The sequence below is a fragment of the Serinus canaria genome, chromosome 5, assembly GCF_022539315.1.
Source record: "Serinus canaria isolate serCan28SL12 chromosome 5, serCan2020, whole genome shotgun sequence".
Lineage (NCBI taxonomy): Eukaryota > Metazoa > Chordata > Aves > Passeriformes > Fringillidae > Serinus > Serinus canaria.
In genome coordinates this window covers 18984304-19003158 of record NC_066319.1, presented here as the reverse complement: position 1 = coordinate 19003158, position 18855 = coordinate 18984304, and the positions used below count along the sequence as shown (strand labels likewise).

The following is an 18855-nucleotide window of genomic DNA, read 5'->3' as shown; positions in this document are numbered from 1 at the left end:
ATGCAGGGGGAGAGTCATTGTCTCAAGCAGCAAAAATCTGGTGCAAAGTCTCATAGATAGTTCAGTGAAAATGCACTGACAGAACTCTTGTGTTGGCTCATGTACCATTAGGAATTAAATAAAACCCCAACCAACCAAGACCAAAACAAACAAAAAATCCCCAACTGTGTATATAGAATGAATTATTTTCTTTAAGAAAAAAAAATGAAGAGGTGTTTCCCATTCTGTGATGATCTCAGTGTAATGAATGACAGAAGTGGGGCTCCAGAATTACTGGTTTCATTACTACTCAGTGCTTCAGTCCCCTACCTTGCTTTCCATAGTTTCAAAATAGCACTGAAAGTGTTGCTGGCTTGTCATTTTGCCATTGGATTTGCAGCAGCCTCCACGCTCATCCTGGATCTTCCTTGTTTAGCTATGTAAGGAATTTTGGTCAAATCTATCTACAGAACTCCTGGCACAGAAGACTAATCAGACTGTGCTGTTTTGCCATAGATAAACCCTGCAGGATCTATGACTCACCATAACTTGCCTTCTGTACACCCTGGTGACCCACATTTCATGAGGTCATCCAGGGTATATCTGGCTCAGGAAATTTAGTTAGTTTATATAACCCTTATATAAATACACCAACCTAGCTCTTAACAATGATCAGAGGTGTATCTAGCAATCTGAAATGTTCATATTTCTGGATGTAGCTCCTATGCCATTTCTCAGCCTGCCCTGTTCTTCAAATGTCACCTTTAGTACCTGTTAGCAGGAGCCGTTAGCTATTGATAATTTGCCTGGGCTTACAGCAGGAGAGGTGATAGAGAACAAATGAGTGTGGCGTGGGCTATGTTGCATAAGGGCTGCCTACACTCAGGGAACTAACATTTTCCATATGGTGCAAGCTGAATTGGTTCTGTTTTCTCTGCCCAGCAGGGAACACTCGGTATTTGAATATTGTTTAGCACTTTATTTCCGCCCCATTTTGAGTGGTAATTATTCTGAGGCTGTGAGGCTGCAAGTGTGGTAATCCACACAGAGCACATTGTAAAGGGCTTCTCAGAGTTTGTGAGGAGCTCTGTTTGTGCACTTTATTATGAGGCTGTTCTGGTCTAATGTGTAGTGCAGTGAAAGGCTTTTCAAACACTCCCAGTGTCTTTTTATGTGAAGCACTAACCTGGCCAGCAGGACCATTTAAGGGAAGAATAGAGTGTGCATGGGGCAGCATAGAATTGAAAGTGGGGGCAGCACAGGATCGAAAGCTCTGGCAGCACATTGAAAACTGAAGCATTTGCCCTGAAATTTCCTTCTGTGCACAGCACTGTGGAAGAGCCAAGGTCTCCAGAACAGATTTCATGGGGCTTACTTACTAAAGCAATTCCCTATGCTGCAGGTGAGAGCAGCAGCAGCAGCAACAGAGCTGCTTACAGGATGTGGACTAGGACATGAAGGTGATCTGGTGTCCCCCAGCACCTTAGTGGTGTAGTGGAAAGGAGTACACAAAGTCAAAAGTGAATTCCTTCTTTTTTTTTTTTTCTGCCTCCTCTTCCTCTGAGCTCAGTACTGGCTTAGAATCCAGTAATAGTTTGCTGAAGCAGGGGCACTGGCTGCACAGAGATCACTGGTTCAAATTCCAGAAAGGTCTTGATTAATACAAAATGAACTGGCTGCAAAGCCTGTATCTCCTTTAGGAAAGGTCACTGTGTGTATAGTTATTAAAGGATGAAACCACACAACCTGCTGTGCTGCCTAGTCTGGAAGCAGGTGCTAGGTCCCATCCCATGCCAAGTGTGAAATAGGAACCAGTAATTGGCATGAGTGACTAGAAGTCACTCAACAGAATTCAGATGAGAAGCATGAGAGGCCAGATGGGGAGCTATCAGAGTCTCTTAAGGATTAGACATATGCTGGATCCAGTTAGATGAAAGCCAGTTACTGACTTTCAATAACGCTTTCCTTTCTGTACACCCAAGCTAGTGGACATAAAATAGTGGCTTTAAACATTTGTAGTATTGTCCCTCGTTGTTTTGACTTAAGCCAGGAAATCAAGACTCCTTAAAACAGAAAAAAATATTTAGTGGTTTTTCATATCAGGCATTTTCAAGGAGAGTATCTGAAACTTACCCTTATTCACTTGCTTACTTTTCCAGAATCAGGAGACAAAGCTGGGACAAAGACAAAGATAAAAGTTCACTAGCTTTAACCAGTGACTACAAAAATAACAGTCTGTAAGGAGTCTTCTACTTCTCCTTCCCTTTCTCAGTGATATTTTACATTAGTTGTATACAGTACAATTGCCACATATATATTTTCTTTTAACAAATGAATTACTGTCCTTATTCAGGCCTTAATCTTCAATGAAACATGAAAGATATTCAGTGCCTGGCCATGTATAAATTGCTCTTACATCACCACATGAAGCCTCCAGAGAAATCTATATGTGGCATCTATGTATTTCTTACCTCATGCCATCTGGATAATAAGAAACTTCTCTGAGAGAAGCTGCTCTGAGGTTGGTCCATATGGTGGCAGTGACAGATCCTGGCACACGGGGGCTTTTCCTGAGTTGGGAGACACCTGAGCAGCTTGTGGGAGGCGCTGAGGAGATCTGCACATTGCCAGAACAAGCACCCTCTGTACCTTCCTGCCTTTCAGAGCAGCCCAGGGTGCAGCCAGGGTGTGCAGCAGTTCATGGCATCTTGAGAGCTCAAGGAGGGCAAGGTCCTACTGCAGCTGCAGAGCAGAGCCCAGGGAGCAGCACCCCCTGGGAGGGAGCGCAGCTATGGTGTCCCCTCAGCAGGAGCTATGTCCTCTGCATGCACCAGGAAGGAGGTGATGACCTGGTAGGGCTGCCACATAAACATGGAGCCACGCAGCTCTGGCTGCAGGGAGGGCCAGAGCCTGTCTCTTTTGACTCAGTCATTGCTGGCAACCTCTCTTCCACACTCCTCGAGCACAGGGGCTGCAAGGCAAGGACTGGGGCAGCAAAGTCCTTCCCACCATAAGAGATGATCAGTGTTGTTCCTGAGGAACCTCAACATACATGAGTTTCTGTGACCTGATGACATACACCCCGGAGTCCTGAATTGGCTGATGTAGTTGCCAAGTCGCTTTTCATGATATTTGAAAAGTTGTGGCAGTTAGGTGAAGTCCCTGGTGACTGGAAAAGAGATAAAAATGCACCCATTTTAAAAAAACGGATAGAAAGGAGGACCACAGAAACTGCTGACCTGACAGCCTCTCCTCTGTGCCTGGGAAGTTCATGGAACAGGTTCTCCCAAAAGCTGTGCTAAGGCACATGGAGAACAGGGAGATGATTCAGTACAGCCAGAACAGCTTCACCAAGAGCAAGTCCTGCCTGACCAATCTAGTGGCTTTCTACAGTCGAGGTACTACACCAGTGCACAAGGGAAGGGCTACAGATGTTGTGTCTGTGGACTTTCATAAGCCCTTGGGACATGGCCACAACATCCTTCTGGCTAAATTGGAGAGAGATGGATTTGATGGGTGAACTATTCAGTGGATGAGCAGTTGATTGGATGGTCAGATCTAGAGAGTGGTAGTCAACAGCTCAGTGCTCCAGTGGACATCAGTGACAGGTGATGACCCTCAGGGGGCCATATTGTGGTTTGGATTTTGTATGGTAACACACTAATGTTTTAGTGATTGTAAAGTAGTGCTTACTCTAAATCAAGGACTTTTCAGTTTCTCTTGCTCTGCCAGTAAGGAATTGCACAAGAAGCTGGGAGGGAGCATGGCCAGAACAGCTGACCTAAAGTGGCCAAAGGCATATGCCATACCACAGAATATCATAAAAACTGGGGGCAGTTGGTTGGGAGCATGGTTTGCTGACTGGGGAGGGCCTGGGCTTCAGTGGTATGGTGAACAACTGTGTTGTGGATAGATAGTTTTTCTCTCCAGCATTATTTCTCTCTCTCTCCCATTTTTGATGTAATTATTCCTATTATTATTATTATTATTATTATTATTATCATCATCATCATCATCATCATCATCATCATCATCATCATCATCATCATCATCATCATCATATTTTATTTTATTTCAATTATTAAACTATAAATATCTCAGCCAATGAGGTTTACTTTTTCTTTCTCAATTCTTCTCCCCTCCAGCGGTGCTGGAGTGAGGGGCAGCATGGTACTTAGATGCCAGCTGGGCTTAAACCACAATAGTTCTGTTGACTCATCTCCTCTTAGAACAGGCACCAAAAAACCTGTGTGTGCATGTTATTACACAATGGAATTTGCTGGTATTTAATGCACAGTTACACATTCTGATATTAAGTTATGCTGGTGTATACAAACTGTATACAGTTTGATGTGCATCACTTGTATGCAAGAATTTCCCAGGGACAAAGTAACTCCCAAAATCTGAAACAAGGTCCAAGACACAAAAAAAGACCACAAAAACCATGGATCCCTGAACTTATCCCTAAAGTCTGGGTTGAATGGCAGGAAAAATATAGGTTGCTATTAGATTTCTTTAATTTAGTCTAAGCTCTAAATATGATGTAAATTATTTTTGTTCCATAAATCTTTCTCATCACTTGACTGCATGTAATGTAAAAGTAATGTTTGCTGGAAAAGAACTGCTTATCCCTATTAGATCCCTCCTTTAGTAGGTAAGGGCCAGGTTCCCCATCCTATGAGAGACCATGAGCATTCTTGCTTTTCTTTTACAGCTTGTTCTTCATCTCCATGTCTTCATGATGGGACATGCATTCTGGACAAAAGCAGCACCTACAAGTGTGCCTGTCTGGCTGGCTATACAGGGAATCGCTGTGAAAACTGTGAGTACAGGCACTGTGTGCATGAGCAGTCTCCAGGGCTGTCACTGATGCATTAATTGTAAGGAGTGTTGGTGGTGTGTAGGTTTGGTCAGTCATAGATTCAGAGAATGCACTGAGTTTCTTATGGCATTTTTTAAGACATGTTTCTTGCAGCTCATGAAGATTTCCACTCAGTCATTCTGGAGCTTTATGTCAATGTGTAAAAAGGTAAAATAGACTTGAAGCTGGGAAACTGCACACAAGAAATCTTTGTAATGGATTAGCCTTATCAGACAGAAGTATCTCTGCCTGCTGCTTTCCACTATGTGCATCAGCTGTTCCCTACTGAAAACACACACCCCAGCTGAGCCCTGTGCTTAATGCTCTAGACTGAGTTAGTCATAGGAAATTCATCTTTCCTCACAGTCCCCTGGAAAGTAGAATTTTGGCATCATGAATGAAAGAGACTTGGGATCAAAACAAATGGAAAAGGGTAGATTCTGTTCATATCTGTACCTACAGTCTTACACCTGGTTTTGTCCAGGTGAATTGTAAAATTACTGGATTCAAATCAATTGTCTGTTCCAGTGATTTACTCCTTCATGCATGAGAAAATCTTCCTCTAACAGAGCTCAAAAGAGCACGGGGTAGTAAGAATTTTGCAATATATACCATGATAAAAGCTGTATCATCCATACTAGCTGAAAGGAGCATTCTGCAATACCTAAAATCACTGGGCTGATCCTGGACGATTTCACTGATAGTGTTGAAATACACTTGGGATTGTATTTAGCCCAGAAAGCGTGGCTTGCTCTATCCTGCTGTGGCATTCCTCTGACCGTAAGGCACACAAATTGTATCAATAGAGAAATGAAAACAGGGTAGGGACAGATAAGTGCATGAATGGGAAGCAGAGTTTTCAGTTCTATCTCAAAGCAACCAATATACACCAAACTTCACTTCAAAATATTTTCCCCACGTATGCCATTGTTAGGAGTGGATTTATCTCCTGGAATTTCTTTTATTTCATGAGGGGAGTTAAATCATAGTGGCATGATGAATGCCACTATGATTTAACTCCTTTGATGAATCATTTTGAGGTAAAAGACCTTTCAATTTCTACACATCCAGAAGTAGCTCAGACATGAGGAGAGGTCATTTCATATTTTCCATAAACCTGAAAAAAATTTGTTTCTGAACAGATTGCACAAATTCCTGGTATGTTTTCTGTAGGGAAGAGGTTGCTAAACGTGGAAGTTCCTGACCTCAGGACTAAGAGTGTCTGGCTCTTCTGCTAACAGCCTCTTTCCTGTGAGTAGTTGTTTAGCAGGTCATTTAGGGACTGCAAACTCCTGAGCTCTTTGCAACTGCTCAGCAAGATTAGTTCTGCTCCTTAAGAATGGAGTGAGGGGGAAAAAAAAAAAGGAAAGATTCCTGTCTGATTCAGAACCAAGCAAAATTTCAAATAATTACATTTCCAGCAAACCTCAGCCCTAGTTTTGGCAGGCTCTACAGTACAGTCAAGGCAAAGAATGAAGATCATATTCTTTTACTGACTTTCTTTTGTAATTCCAGTGTAGAAGCTTCACCCGTGCAAACACACAGAGCAAACAACAGGGGAGATAGGATGGGATTTCTGTCACTGTAAGCAATGAAAGGTACAGGTACTAACAGGATGAAAGAGAGGAGACACTTAAACATATATGCAGTAAGATTTTTAACTTGATGAGAATCTTGTAGTTTGATTTTTGAAAGAACAACTTTGGTGGATAAAATTCTGTTACATTATGATGTCTGTGGCTGTATGCTTGTCTTTTGCTCATGCTAGGCATAATATTGTTTTCCAGCACCTATATCACTGCCTTCTTTGTGAGTAGCAAACCTCACAGTTAGAAAACATCATGGCAAATCTTTTTTCTCTCTGGCTTCAAGTAATGTTTTTTCCTAAGATATTTCCTTCAGCTTTGCCAAAATGCATCCTAAGTATTTTCCAATGTATGGGGAGAAAAGCCAGAAAATTAAAGTTTAATTTGGTTTTTTAAGAACAAAAGGAACAACTTGGAAAAAATATCTATGGCTATAATTCTTTAAAAGCTAGTTGTAGTTTCCTGAACAGCCTTTTAGTTTAAATGTTAAAGAGAGATTGTGTCTTCCTCAGAATCTTTCTTTCTGTTATGTCTTTCAGCAAAAGTGCTGTCTTTTGAGGTAGAGACAAGAGAAATAAATTTATTTCTGCAAAAATCTGTCATGAAATAGTTACTTTTGGAGTTTGGAATATGACTATGGGCACTATAAGACTGACTTTTTTTCTGTCTGGTTTTCTTGAAATCAGGTGCAATCCCATTAAAGTTAATGGATAAAAAGTGGGTATAAGAAAGAAGAAAATTAGAGCCCCTTAATGTTAAGTGCATGTAGAATCTCTGAGGTGGTGCAACAGAAGGTACATAGAGAGATATGAGGGTTTTAAAGAAATCCAAGGGACATAGCTCAGATGAAGAGAGTGGGATTATCTCAGGAATGAATTAAGGCCAAATTAAACAAATTTAGCAATGAGTATTTAATGACAAAATCAGAAATTATTTTTGTCCCATACCATCCCAATGCAGCTCTATCTTTTTGTCTGTTACCAAGTTTAATTTTACAGATGTGGGAATCACTATTGGAATTATGGAAATCACCTTAATGAGATAAACCACAGGGAACCTATTGTTTCCTCCATTAAATTAAATTCCATCTATTTAGCAGGATGATCAACATTGGTCAAGCTGCTTTCCTGGGGTCATATTTAACACTAATTGCCCTGTCACTTACAATTTGCAATATTAATAAAATAATGCAAGGTACAGATTACTTACAACTAGCAGGGCCTTTTATCTTCTACTATGGCAGCCAAGAAATTAACATTTTGTTTACAATTTGAAGGGCTAATATAGTGATTTAACAGCATGGAGTGAAATGTAGGCATTTATCTTTCTGACAGCTGCTAATATTTTTCAGTCAGTCTGTTTCAGGGCAAGAAATATTTTATATAATTATGTCTGATTTCACTCCTGAGACTTAAAAAAATGTATATGAAATTGTAAAACAAATGCTAACTTTCTATCTTCTGACCCAAAACACAATAAAGACAAATGCTAAGGATAGAAAAAGATACCTTCTTAAAGATAAACATGCTTTGTTATCATGAGACAGTAGGTAGAGAAAAATAACTCCTGTTTTAAATACTTGAGCTTCTTTCTGACCTTAAAGTGAATTTGCAGTATAACTACATACCCCTCCCAGTGACCCCTTAGCCGTGCTGACATGACTGAGAGCAAACTCGGGCTTTTCTCTTTAACCTTTGTATATTCTAATGCTGTCAGAGGCATTAGGAACCCACAAAATCAGATAATCTTGTTCTCCTAGCATACAAATACACTGAGACAAACCAGCCACTTCATCAAAAGATGCAGGGGAAAAGTAAGAAGCTGACTAGTGCACAACCTGCCTGCTGAAAACCATCCACTCTAGTGTCAGAATGTCCATGACTCTGTGCAGGGTGACAACTTCTTGTTCAACTCAAACTAAGAAGGGTCTTTTCCAAAGTTTCCCTGTTGAGTTTGCCTGCTGAGGATGCAGCTGTAGAGACAGTATTGGGTACCCCATAGCAAATGCTCTTGCCCTCTGCTTGTCCTCCTCACAGAACGGGCTGTTCTGACTCAAGAGTCCTCCCAGGGCTTGCTGGCCCCAAAGCAAGAGACCTTGACCTCATCCTGCCCAGAAATTTCCTGTTACCTCTATTTCAAACAAAGCCAGGCAAACTGGAGTTCCTACGCAAATAAGAAGAGCTTCACTGAATGGGGAATTCAGGGCTGAGATCTGATTTCCATTTTTATTCTGTTTCTTACTCCAGTCTGCCAAGTAGGAGAGGTTTGTTCTGCATCCTAATGAAGAGTCTAATCCAACTGACAAAACTGTATAAACTAACTCCTTGCTGTAGCCTTTGATGTTGCTAGGGCTGGCCTTACTGTGTGCCAACAGGCCTCTGAATATAGCTTTCAGGCCTTTCCCCACAGCTGATATAATCCATTTCCATCCTTTTGGCCCTATACATCTGTGACTTGGGCTGGTTCTTAGGGATGTGCTCATCCTATCAGAGCCTCCTTATATCTAAAATAGGGGGGAAGCATTAACATCCCACCAACCACACCTCACCCCCTGTTCTGCTGTGGGAGAAAGGAGCCCAGCTGTCAGTGCTTGGCATAAACTAGACAGAGTTTGAAACCCAGCAGAGCTGAGGATGAGGCACTGAGGACAGGTTCTGGGCATTGAACCTAGTTTTCTTACCTAACCTTGGATATGTAATGCAGAATTTCCTAATAGCATGCTAGGAGGGTTTGTCTTAATTTTGTCAGAAAGATTCTCAGTAATGGATTTCAAGGAGTGCCATATTCACCGTTTAAGTGTATAATTACATTATATCAGTGTATAATCACTTTGTCATTTACAGCTCACACGTGTTACACCTTAACTACACTGCGTTATTACAATGGAGAACTTCAGGTATAATTAAATAAAAACCCCTGAGTCCTTTCTTGCAATGTTGTACTGAATTAGTCCTATTCCAGCTAGGGAAAATGTTCCAAATAGAAACATGACTATTAATTTCCCTGCTCCAGGGACTGCTATTGGGTGTTTTTTGGTTGTTTTTTTTGTTTGTTTGTTTGTTTGTTGGTTTTTGGTTTTTTTTTTTTTTTTTGGTTGTTTGTTGGGCTTCACTTGAATTTTCCAGTGGAAAATGGCTTGTCACAGATTTTTTTAAAGGGATAGAGTTCTTCTTCACTTGTGTCAAGGTCACGTTTTTTGTGTGGCTATGTCAAAGATAGGAGATTATTGCCACTCCTTCTCCACCACGTTTCCACTGTCCTTCCTACTGGCAAATGTGTATGAGATGGGAAATAAAACCCTGCTCCTGCTGTTGAAGGACATATTTACCTGGAGCTGCTAAGCAGTAGAGGCTAGTGGCTTTTTTTCACTGTTACAATCCAAGGGCTGCCTTGAGAGCCACACAAAAACCTTTCACTCAGTGTGGCAGTTCCTGGGTTTTGAAGATCCATTAGGGGCTGCAGGCTGAAGCTTAACACAGCACCACCCTTTAGCCTGTCATGCAGCAGCACTGTAGTGTGACCACAGAATGGTCTCAGAGGTGGCTGTTTTCCAGAACTTTCCTGGAACTGCCTCTGAGAGGCAACATAATATAGAGAATTTTTTAATAAGTCACTTCAGAGTTCAGTTCTGGTGGCATAATGCCCTCTCTTGTTTTATTGAGCTGATCAGAAGAACGTTGTGATGCTGTGTAGATGTTTGCTAGGATGTTAGCAAACATACATCCTGCCTCACAACATACTCAGTGCCCCACAGTACACTCCTTTCCAGGAAAAGCATGTGCTTACAAGGCAATCTGTATTGGTTAGTGCCTAGTGCAGGAATTTGAAGGGCTTGGGTTGAGATGGAGGTAGAGAGTTCTGCTCCCAGTTTTCACTTCAGTATATTTTCTGGAGAGTTCTCTCTTGGTTAGAAGGATGTTGGAAATGCTCACAGAGAGACTGCCAAACCACCAAACACCATGTGTGGTGCTTTAAGATAACCCAACATCAGTTCTGGGTTGTCTTAACTCACTGAGCAATAAACTAAAGCTGTGCAGCTCCTGTTACACAAACAGCCAAGATGCCTCATAGGAGGACAGAAACACCTAAGAGAAAAATGATGTTAATGGCTGAGGATGGATATTACTACAAACATCTGAAGCAGCCACTGAACAACAGCTGCTGTAAATCAACCTGCAAAAACCTGGTCCCTAGGACTGGCCTTTCTCTCAACTCCAGCACTAAGAATGTTGGATTGGGTAAGTCACACATTCTCTGGGAGGAAGGTGCTCATACAACTTACCAGTGTTTGATCTCAAAATACTTTTGTAGTGTCTTGAAACACCAGTGAATAAGTGTCACTGACAGCAAGGCTGAAAGAGACAGAACATCTGCTTTACTGACAACTCCTCTTGTCAGTTTGTTATTTCCTCAGTGTCAATTAACTAGACAATTCTTTTAGTTTTTCAGAAAGTGAAACATATCTGGTAAAACCCTATGGTATTCTGCCCAGAGCATAGCCCCAGGCATAGCCAATATCTAAATAAACAAGAAATTGTCTCTTTGTAAATGTAATCTGTCCAAGTGTAGGCCTTCCATGGGAAAAGAAGTGTATTTCTAAACTATATTAAATATATTTATAGAAATCTCTATTTTCCCACCCCAAAACAATACTAAACTTTTTCCTCAGCCTGCTAAGACATCTTAGAGATAAAACCATCCATAGAATTCTCCCTGGTATGACTTGCCATGTGGAAAGATGAATCAGTGTCAGGAGGACAGGTTGGATCAAGCTACATCTCAGGTATTTTTGCCACACTGGATGGGACAAAGATACTTTTGCCTGTCATTTCACCACTGAATCACTTAGGAGGCTGAGTCTTTCTGAAAAGCCTCCTCTAATGCATGGCATAAACCAGCTCTTCAGCACAGAATGACTGCCTGCAGCCCAAAAACCAGTCTGCATCACTGGTACACTTCAAGCTCACCCCCCAGTTTTGCAAAGGTCACAGAGTAGGGGGGCTGGAACACAGTTGTTAAGTTGCTGATGGAGATGCTTTCTTCATCCAAGCTGAGGGTGAGGAGATGTAACTTAGGGTTCTTTGGAGTTAGAAGAACTGAGAGAAGGGCCCAGAGTAGATTATAGATTTGGGATTTCTGCTTATATCAACCATTCATCATTGTTGGTCAGCTAGCCTCCCTCACCTATTTCACCACCCTCCTAATCCTCTATCCTATTACTGGAGCCCTAGAAAAACAAAATACTCAACTTCTAAAAATACTCTGATAGTTTAGAAAAATACATTGGTCTTCTGAACCAATGAGTGAAGACTACATCTCATAGAATTCCACAAATCACCTCAGAAAAAAGGGACTTAAACCTCTATCTCAAACCCCCAAAGCTAATATTTTACATTAAACTATTCTCTCATTTCTACACTTAAATTGCTTGAATGACCCTATCAGATAACCCTTACACAAGTTCCAAAACAACAAATAAAGTTAGTAACAGCCCCCACTAAAACCATCCTCACCCTGCAAGAATAAAACATAGCTACACCACTAAAATCTGACTGAGCAGAAAGCATATCCCACTATCAACAGCAGCCACCCCAAACTATCAGCATCCAGTAAACTCTCCCAAAAACTACCTCCAAGAACTAAAACAAGTCCCACACCATCACAACCAATACCCCCAAGTCTCTGAAAAGATCTGCCACTAAATACAAAAAATAAACATAATCCACTGACATTCCACCAAAATAAACTAAAAACAGCACCAGAGATGTAAAGGAGACCCCCAAACTCAACAACCACTCATACCCTGCAGTAGATGCCAACACCAAACCTACCTCTCCAGAATACAGTGATAGATTGTATGCAACTGCTAACTCTCCCAAAACAAAGCACAGCCCTAAGAAAAGTACAAAATAGGTCATAATTGTTCCTGCTTGGCCTCTCTCCAGTGTCTATGGCCTGAAAACTCGTCGTCAGAAGCTTCAATTGCAGGAACCCTCCCAAAATACAACTTTGCTTTTTCTTTCTTCCCCCTCCTGCCCTTCGGTTCAGTCCTCTCTGAAGACTGCTGATACACTGTTTGTACTTCTGGGGTGCAAATATACAGACTGCAGCTCTTGCAGTGCTTTGGGGTAACCTTAAAACTACTGTGAAAGTTTGCAGAAATAATCAGCATTCTTCAATGCTTACAGTTTTGTTCTTTCCCTTCCCCTTTCCCCCAAGTTCATGAAAAAGCTTTGTTCTTTCTTGAGGATTATACACTCAAACATCTCTGAGGCAAATACCTTACACACTTCCCTTCATGGGAATCATTGCATTGTCTTCCATGCTGTTCACTGGTGATGCAAAACACTGCCAAGGCAGAATGGCCCCAGCAGGCAGGAATGATGACAAAATTGACGGGGAAGAATCCCACTTGTTCTTTCTTACGACTCCCAGTTTCCACTTTGGTTCCTTCAAGAGCTCAGAAACTGCATTTCACAGCCAATCAAATTGCCCTGCTACTTCCTTAGTACTCTTCTGCTTTTCAGTTCCCTTCATTTTCTTTTCCCTGTACTCTCATCTCAATGCATGGTAGTTTCCAGCTCTTTTTCTAAAATGGGCAATGCCAGGTATTCCTTCCTATATGAAATTCAACTCAGATCCCTGCAAAAGGTTGAATGAAATATTCTGTCAGCTATGCCAAAATGAATCTCTATCATTAGATATTGTTTTCTTGTTTCAGTTAGTGTGCATTCAGAAACACTTTTTCACAGCAATATGCGTTTGTTTAGAGTGCCTTTTTCACCCATTATTGCCTGGGTTTGTCTCGTTTATTTGGAAAGATGACATCTCCACAATGAAACACCTCAGGATTATTTACTCCCTCATTTGTAATTTGATATAATAATGAGTATACCTGCTTCTTTCTTGCCCTATAATCTTCCCCCTGAGCAGACAGTGCTCTCCCCTGCAGGATGATATTCTGATTTTTCCAAGGGATACATTGAAGAACTTATGATAAATATTAGTTCTTGCTACTGATAGAGAAAATGAATGTTGAGGACTGTTAGGATTTCATTCACTCCTGTATCCCATGCACAAACAGGTCCAGTTGTGTAATTAAATAGGCCATCCAAGTACCGGAAAGGTTGTATCCAGAGACACAGCCTTCTAAGGGCTAAGAACAATGCTGATAAAGATCAAGTGGCTAATTGTAAGCAACAGCCTCCAAATTGCCTCCGGATGAATAAATCACAGTGAGTGATCCAAGCATATTTTCTCATGGATACGGTCTCATTCACAGAGGCAGGGAGTTAGAAAACATCAGGGGCGACTTCTAATTGGCTGGAAGGGAATGAAAAGATTTGGATTTCAGTGGGGATTACATCATAATTTTGTGTAATTATTCCTAGCTGGTGGAACTACTGCAAAAGCAAAGAGGTCCAGAGAGCAGGACTGGAAGCCTACTCTCTGGTTCTTGGAGCTGGTTGATCAGCCACTCTTGTTATGATTTCCTTTGACATTTCCAAAATTAATGTGAGGACTGGCAAAATGAAACGGGCAAAAGGAGTGGTGATTTGAACTTCCAGGACTCTTTCATGGAGAATAAATTAAGGCCAAAGACCTTTGTAATGAATAGCCTGTCCCAGTAGTTCTGCATGAGCTGTGGCTGGAGTTGGACATGGAGCTGGAAGGATGTGTCCTGGGACATCACAAGAGGCATGAAGGAGGTTAGAGTGTTTCCTCTCTTTTGAAACACAAGTGACTGAGGGCAGAGATAGTTCATCAAAAATCCTCCCTTGCCAAAAACCTAAATGGAGGCTATTGTAATGCACGCTCACACTTTTGGGGAATAATTGTTACTCCTTCAGGACTTGTATTTGATACTGAAGGCCAAGTTCTTGAGGGATACTGGCTCTTTTAGCTATTGCAATCACCATGACATGAGCACTTCTGTGGAGCTTAGACTTGGCTAAGTGCTTGTGGTAACACAGAGCCTTGAGGTACCTCTGAGGCCCCTGCCTGGAGCTTTACCCAGTCATTGCTGAGTCTGTGGTGACAGGCATGACCAAGTAGAGCAGAGCTTCTTTGATATGTGGCTGTAGCTGTTCAGGAAACACCACCATCCCTGTGAGCACCTTTTTATCACATTAGTGCCCTTTCCTTTACAGGACCTACTGTGGTGTTTCAAATAATTTGCTCTCTGCTATGAGAGTCTTGATTTAAAAAAAATAGTTTTCAATCCAAACCTTAGCACTCCTGGCTTTCCTTGCTTACCCCCGTCTAATTTCTGGTTCTAAAAGCTGCAGCCACATTCTTTTTTCATCTAAAGTGCAGTGCCTGTCAGCTCCAAAAAGTAAAAGTTTTCAGTGGAATCAAAGAAGCCAAGCGAGCATTCTAGTCATCACCAGCCCCCTCACACGCAGCCCGTGTAAATACACACCACCCTCAGAAAGCATTTTCTTCAGAGTCCTGACCAAGACCACCTGTCCTCCAAAGCTGTTCAGCTCCCAGCAGTCTGTTCCTGCTGTGGGAAAGAATGAAGATCACATTGCAAAGCTAATGCCATCAAGCCTCTCTGGCTCCCATTCCCATCCAGCTCTTGCCAGAATCTGGAGCAGAACAGCTGGGCTCCTTCATGTGGATTCTTAGTCATCAGTGCTCTCCAGTGTAGGAGAGGTGGGATGTTCAGGGAGGTGGTGAAAGAATGTCAGTTTCTTTATGCTGGATCCTGCAGTGTTTGCTCCATTTATTCAGGAGATGTTGAGCTAAGAGTTGTTCTTGAGAAGAGCATCAGAAGATGCCAGGCTCCTTCCTGAGTGTAAGTACCATCACTATGAGTTGAGCTCCTTGTAGAAACAAAGCCTGAGCTGAAACAATTGTAGGCTCAGAGAGAGTGTCAACAGTGTCACAGGACATTCCCACCACAGTTTACACAGTTTGCTCTATGAGGCACTACAGGATCTCACAAACCCTATGTTGCTATCAGCAGATTTATGATAGGCCCATGATACCAGCATGCAGAGAACCTTGAAGGCAGACAGGAGCCAGACAAGAAAACTAGGACTCCTAAAGAATCAGTCTGGAGGCAGGGTTCCTGCCTCATACTGTGTGTGACCTAATACAAGAAGGTCTCTTATGAGCAGAAAAGAGTGCACAGCCACACTGCCTCAAAATGGCAGGATAGCTTGTGCAGATTATTTTATCAAATCCATTGCCAAATGGATTTGATAAAATATGCTGGTTTGAAAGCCCTGTTCACTACTTATGAGAAGCAGTAGAAAAGCAGGTCTGAGCACTCTGATCCATGGCCTCCAGGAATCCCTCACCTCATTCCCTCTTGGAGGATACAGCCATTCTAAAAATATTTTGACAGCCAATATCCTTATGCTTTTGGCTAAAGTTAGTCTCTGTGGGCTTCTGTGTTAGGCATTAACCATCTCTGGCTGCTATGCCAAGCTGCAAAAGGAGGATATCTCTGGAGAACCATCTGAGTCCTCCCCCATGGCAGTTCTTCTCTGCTGGCAAACCTTGTGAGGACCTGGGGTGTTCTCACCTTGTGGATGCATGCTGGGGAGAGAGGGGATAAGCATAGGAATAAATGGTATCAGAGATTTGGACCGACATCAGAGACATGGACCGACAGAGCTCATGGGCCAACTTTAGGAAATAAGCTCTGTTTTGAGTGAAGATTTCAGATGTTGTCTGAATGCAGAAGAGCTATTTCACATGGGGCTTTGCAAAGGGGATCACAATACCCAGCACTAGCTGCTGAGCTGCTCATGGCTGGGTCCCTCCTTAACTCACATGCTTTGTGGTCAGGCACTCTGAGCTATCTGCTCCCATATGGCTCCACCACCTCTGGACAAAACCCTGCTGCTGAGAATAGTATGTTGATTACTAAATGGTGTCCTAATTACTGCTGATTTCTGCACAAAGGTCAGTTTAAGTGTAAATGTAGTAAGAATGTCAGGAGATGACAGGACTGTTCCTCACTGTTTGCCTTCAGGTTAATCACTTGATAACTCCATGCTGTAGTTTCCCCAGTAGTAAAAATCCAATATGCTAATGTTATAAAAAATTTTGTAAAAAACAGATATTGATATTATGTAATGACACTCAGGTAATCAGTCTTGCCCTCTAAACAAAACTTAAACCAAGGAAAAGAATTTGATAATATCAGACATACAGTCAAAATGGCAAACATGATGGGGATTTGCCACTATTGACTTTAGCAGGCTTGGCTGTAGGCAGCCTTTGCAAATGCCAGTGAGCTGTATGAAGTGCATGTAGGTGGAGCTGGCTGTGAGTTTTCTGTTAGAATGGTTTCATAACAGTAAATTTCAAAGAAATTTGTATTATCTGTTGTATTTTTCCTTTAATTTCTGTTTTCTTAATCACAGAGAGGGAAAAAAAGTCACTTCCAAATACTCTGCATGTTGTGCTCCCTCCAGCAACAGGTTCCTGAAGCCATGTTTCTCGGGCTTCTAGGTCCTCTAGCTCCAGAGCCCTTGTTGGCCACTGCTGTGGAAGCACAAAAATCCAAAGCTCAGATCCAAATCTTGATGCTCAGGATCCCTGTGCAGGCGTTTTTTCTGGCTCAGGGGCTGCTGTGACTTTTAGCAGCATGCAGTGTAATGGCAGCACTCACTGGGGAACAGAATGTAATTTAGGCTTCCTCCAGACAAAATGTCCTCTTTTTGAGGATAGTTATTTAAATTTCTTCAGTTTCAGTCTATCAGGCTGTCTCTGACAGTCATTAGAATGGTTTGGGTAGCATGGTGGCCACAGAGGTTCCAAGTCCATAGCTTTTTCTGCAGGAAGATGCTAGGTTTCCTAACAGCATAAGCTGCTCTTATTCCCCTGCCAGTTACCAAGTGCAGTTTCTGTAACCATTGTCAGTGTTTGGCCTCCTGAGCACACCAGCACAGCTTATGCAAAAGCAACATTTCAAGCACCTAGAAGAGCTCTGTGACCCCCAACCCAAGTAGAATGTGGACCTGTTGGAACAAGTCCAGAAGAGGGCCCGGAAGAGGATCAGAGGGCTGGAGCACCTCTCCTATGAGAACAGGCTGAGAGCTGGAGTTGTTCAGCCTGGAGAAGAGAAGGCTCTGGAAAGATCTTATAGCAGCTTTCCAGTACCTGAAGGGGGCTACAAGAGATCTGGAGAGAGACTTTTCACAAGGGCGGATAGTGATAGGACAAGGGAGAATGGCTTTAAGCAGAAGAAAGGTAGATTTAGGTTAGATAAGAAGGAATTCTTTACTGTGAGGGTGGTGAGGCACAGGCACAGATTGACCAGAGAAGCTGTGGATGCCCCATCCTTGGAAGTGTTCAAGGCCATGCTGGATGAGGCTTTGAGCAACCTGGTCTAATGGCAGGTACATTGCCCATGGCAGGGAGGTTGGAACTAGATGATCTTTAAGATCACTTCCAACCCAAACCATATGATGATTCTATAAAAAATGTTCAGAGCTATACTACATAGACAAAATGTGCTATATACATTAGCCCAGGTCAGCCTGACAGCCAAAGTCTGACTTGGGAATATGCAAGTAGCAATCTTAAAAAAATTTGTAAGCAAACTAAGAACAAAATTCCATGCAAGCTCTTGCACCTAATTTCGGAGAGGGACAAAAAGGGAAATATAAACTTTTTATTAGTACCAGCAATGAGAAATGAGATTTATTTCAGGCATGCAATATATTATTGAAAGGTTGTGCAGAATATAGAGATAATAAATTATATGTATGAAGGGGTATATATTATTTAACAAAGTGGATGAGAGGAAGGCAGCAGAAAAAAATAGTTTTCATTTAATGAAGAGACTCTGAGACAAAAGCAAATGATTATTCCATCAGGCAGGATTTGAAGGATATTGGAGAGAGAAAAATGTAGCTCAAGAGATCACCTAATTTATCTCACTGGTGATAAAATGAGCCCGAAGACTATTTCTAAATGGCAGATAGTTCTAAGGAATGTCTCTTACATATAATTTAAAAGGGAAAGGAATTCGTACTGTTATTATTAATAATAGAATATTTTACTTAAAAATTCAGGAACTTTCTGTTCCTCTAGTCAAGTTTTTCTCAGACTGAGGAAAGTTATCCATGAAATGTGAAGCCATTTTAATGTTTCATATGGGACAGAAATTGTTTTCTTTTTCCCAAGAGACCAAAGAGGCAAGAAGTATAAGTTTTATTTGGAATGTGTGAGTTTGTGATATAAACACTTGAGGCAGCTCTGTTTTTTTGTTTTCTAACAACTGAGCATTTCTGCCAGAGGAGCCTGTAACCACCCTCTCATATACCTTCCTACTTTGCTCCCTTATAAACTGAGCTGTATCTTATGTACAGAGCTGTATCAAGCCAAAATTCACCTCAAACCCTAAAGTGTCAAAGGCTACATACATGGCTGTATAGATTAATTGTGGAACTTCCCAGGAACAGC

General features: G+C 41.8%; 1 protein-coding gene across 2 annotated transcripts in view; it reads left to right on the top strand.

The window, feature by feature from the left end:
* The window catches only part of PAMR1 (peptidase domain containing associated with muscle regeneration 1), a 55418-nt gene that overhangs the window by 21589 nt on the left and 14974 nt on the right, over window positions 1–18855 (top strand). For both annotated transcript variants that reach the window (XM_009102158.4, XM_009102157.4), the window contains exon 6: window positions 4694–4801. In XM_009102158.4, the coding sequence (XP_009100406.2) occupies window positions 4694–4801 (108 nt within the window). The remainder of the gene's footprint in view (window positions 1–4693; window positions 4802–18855) is intronic.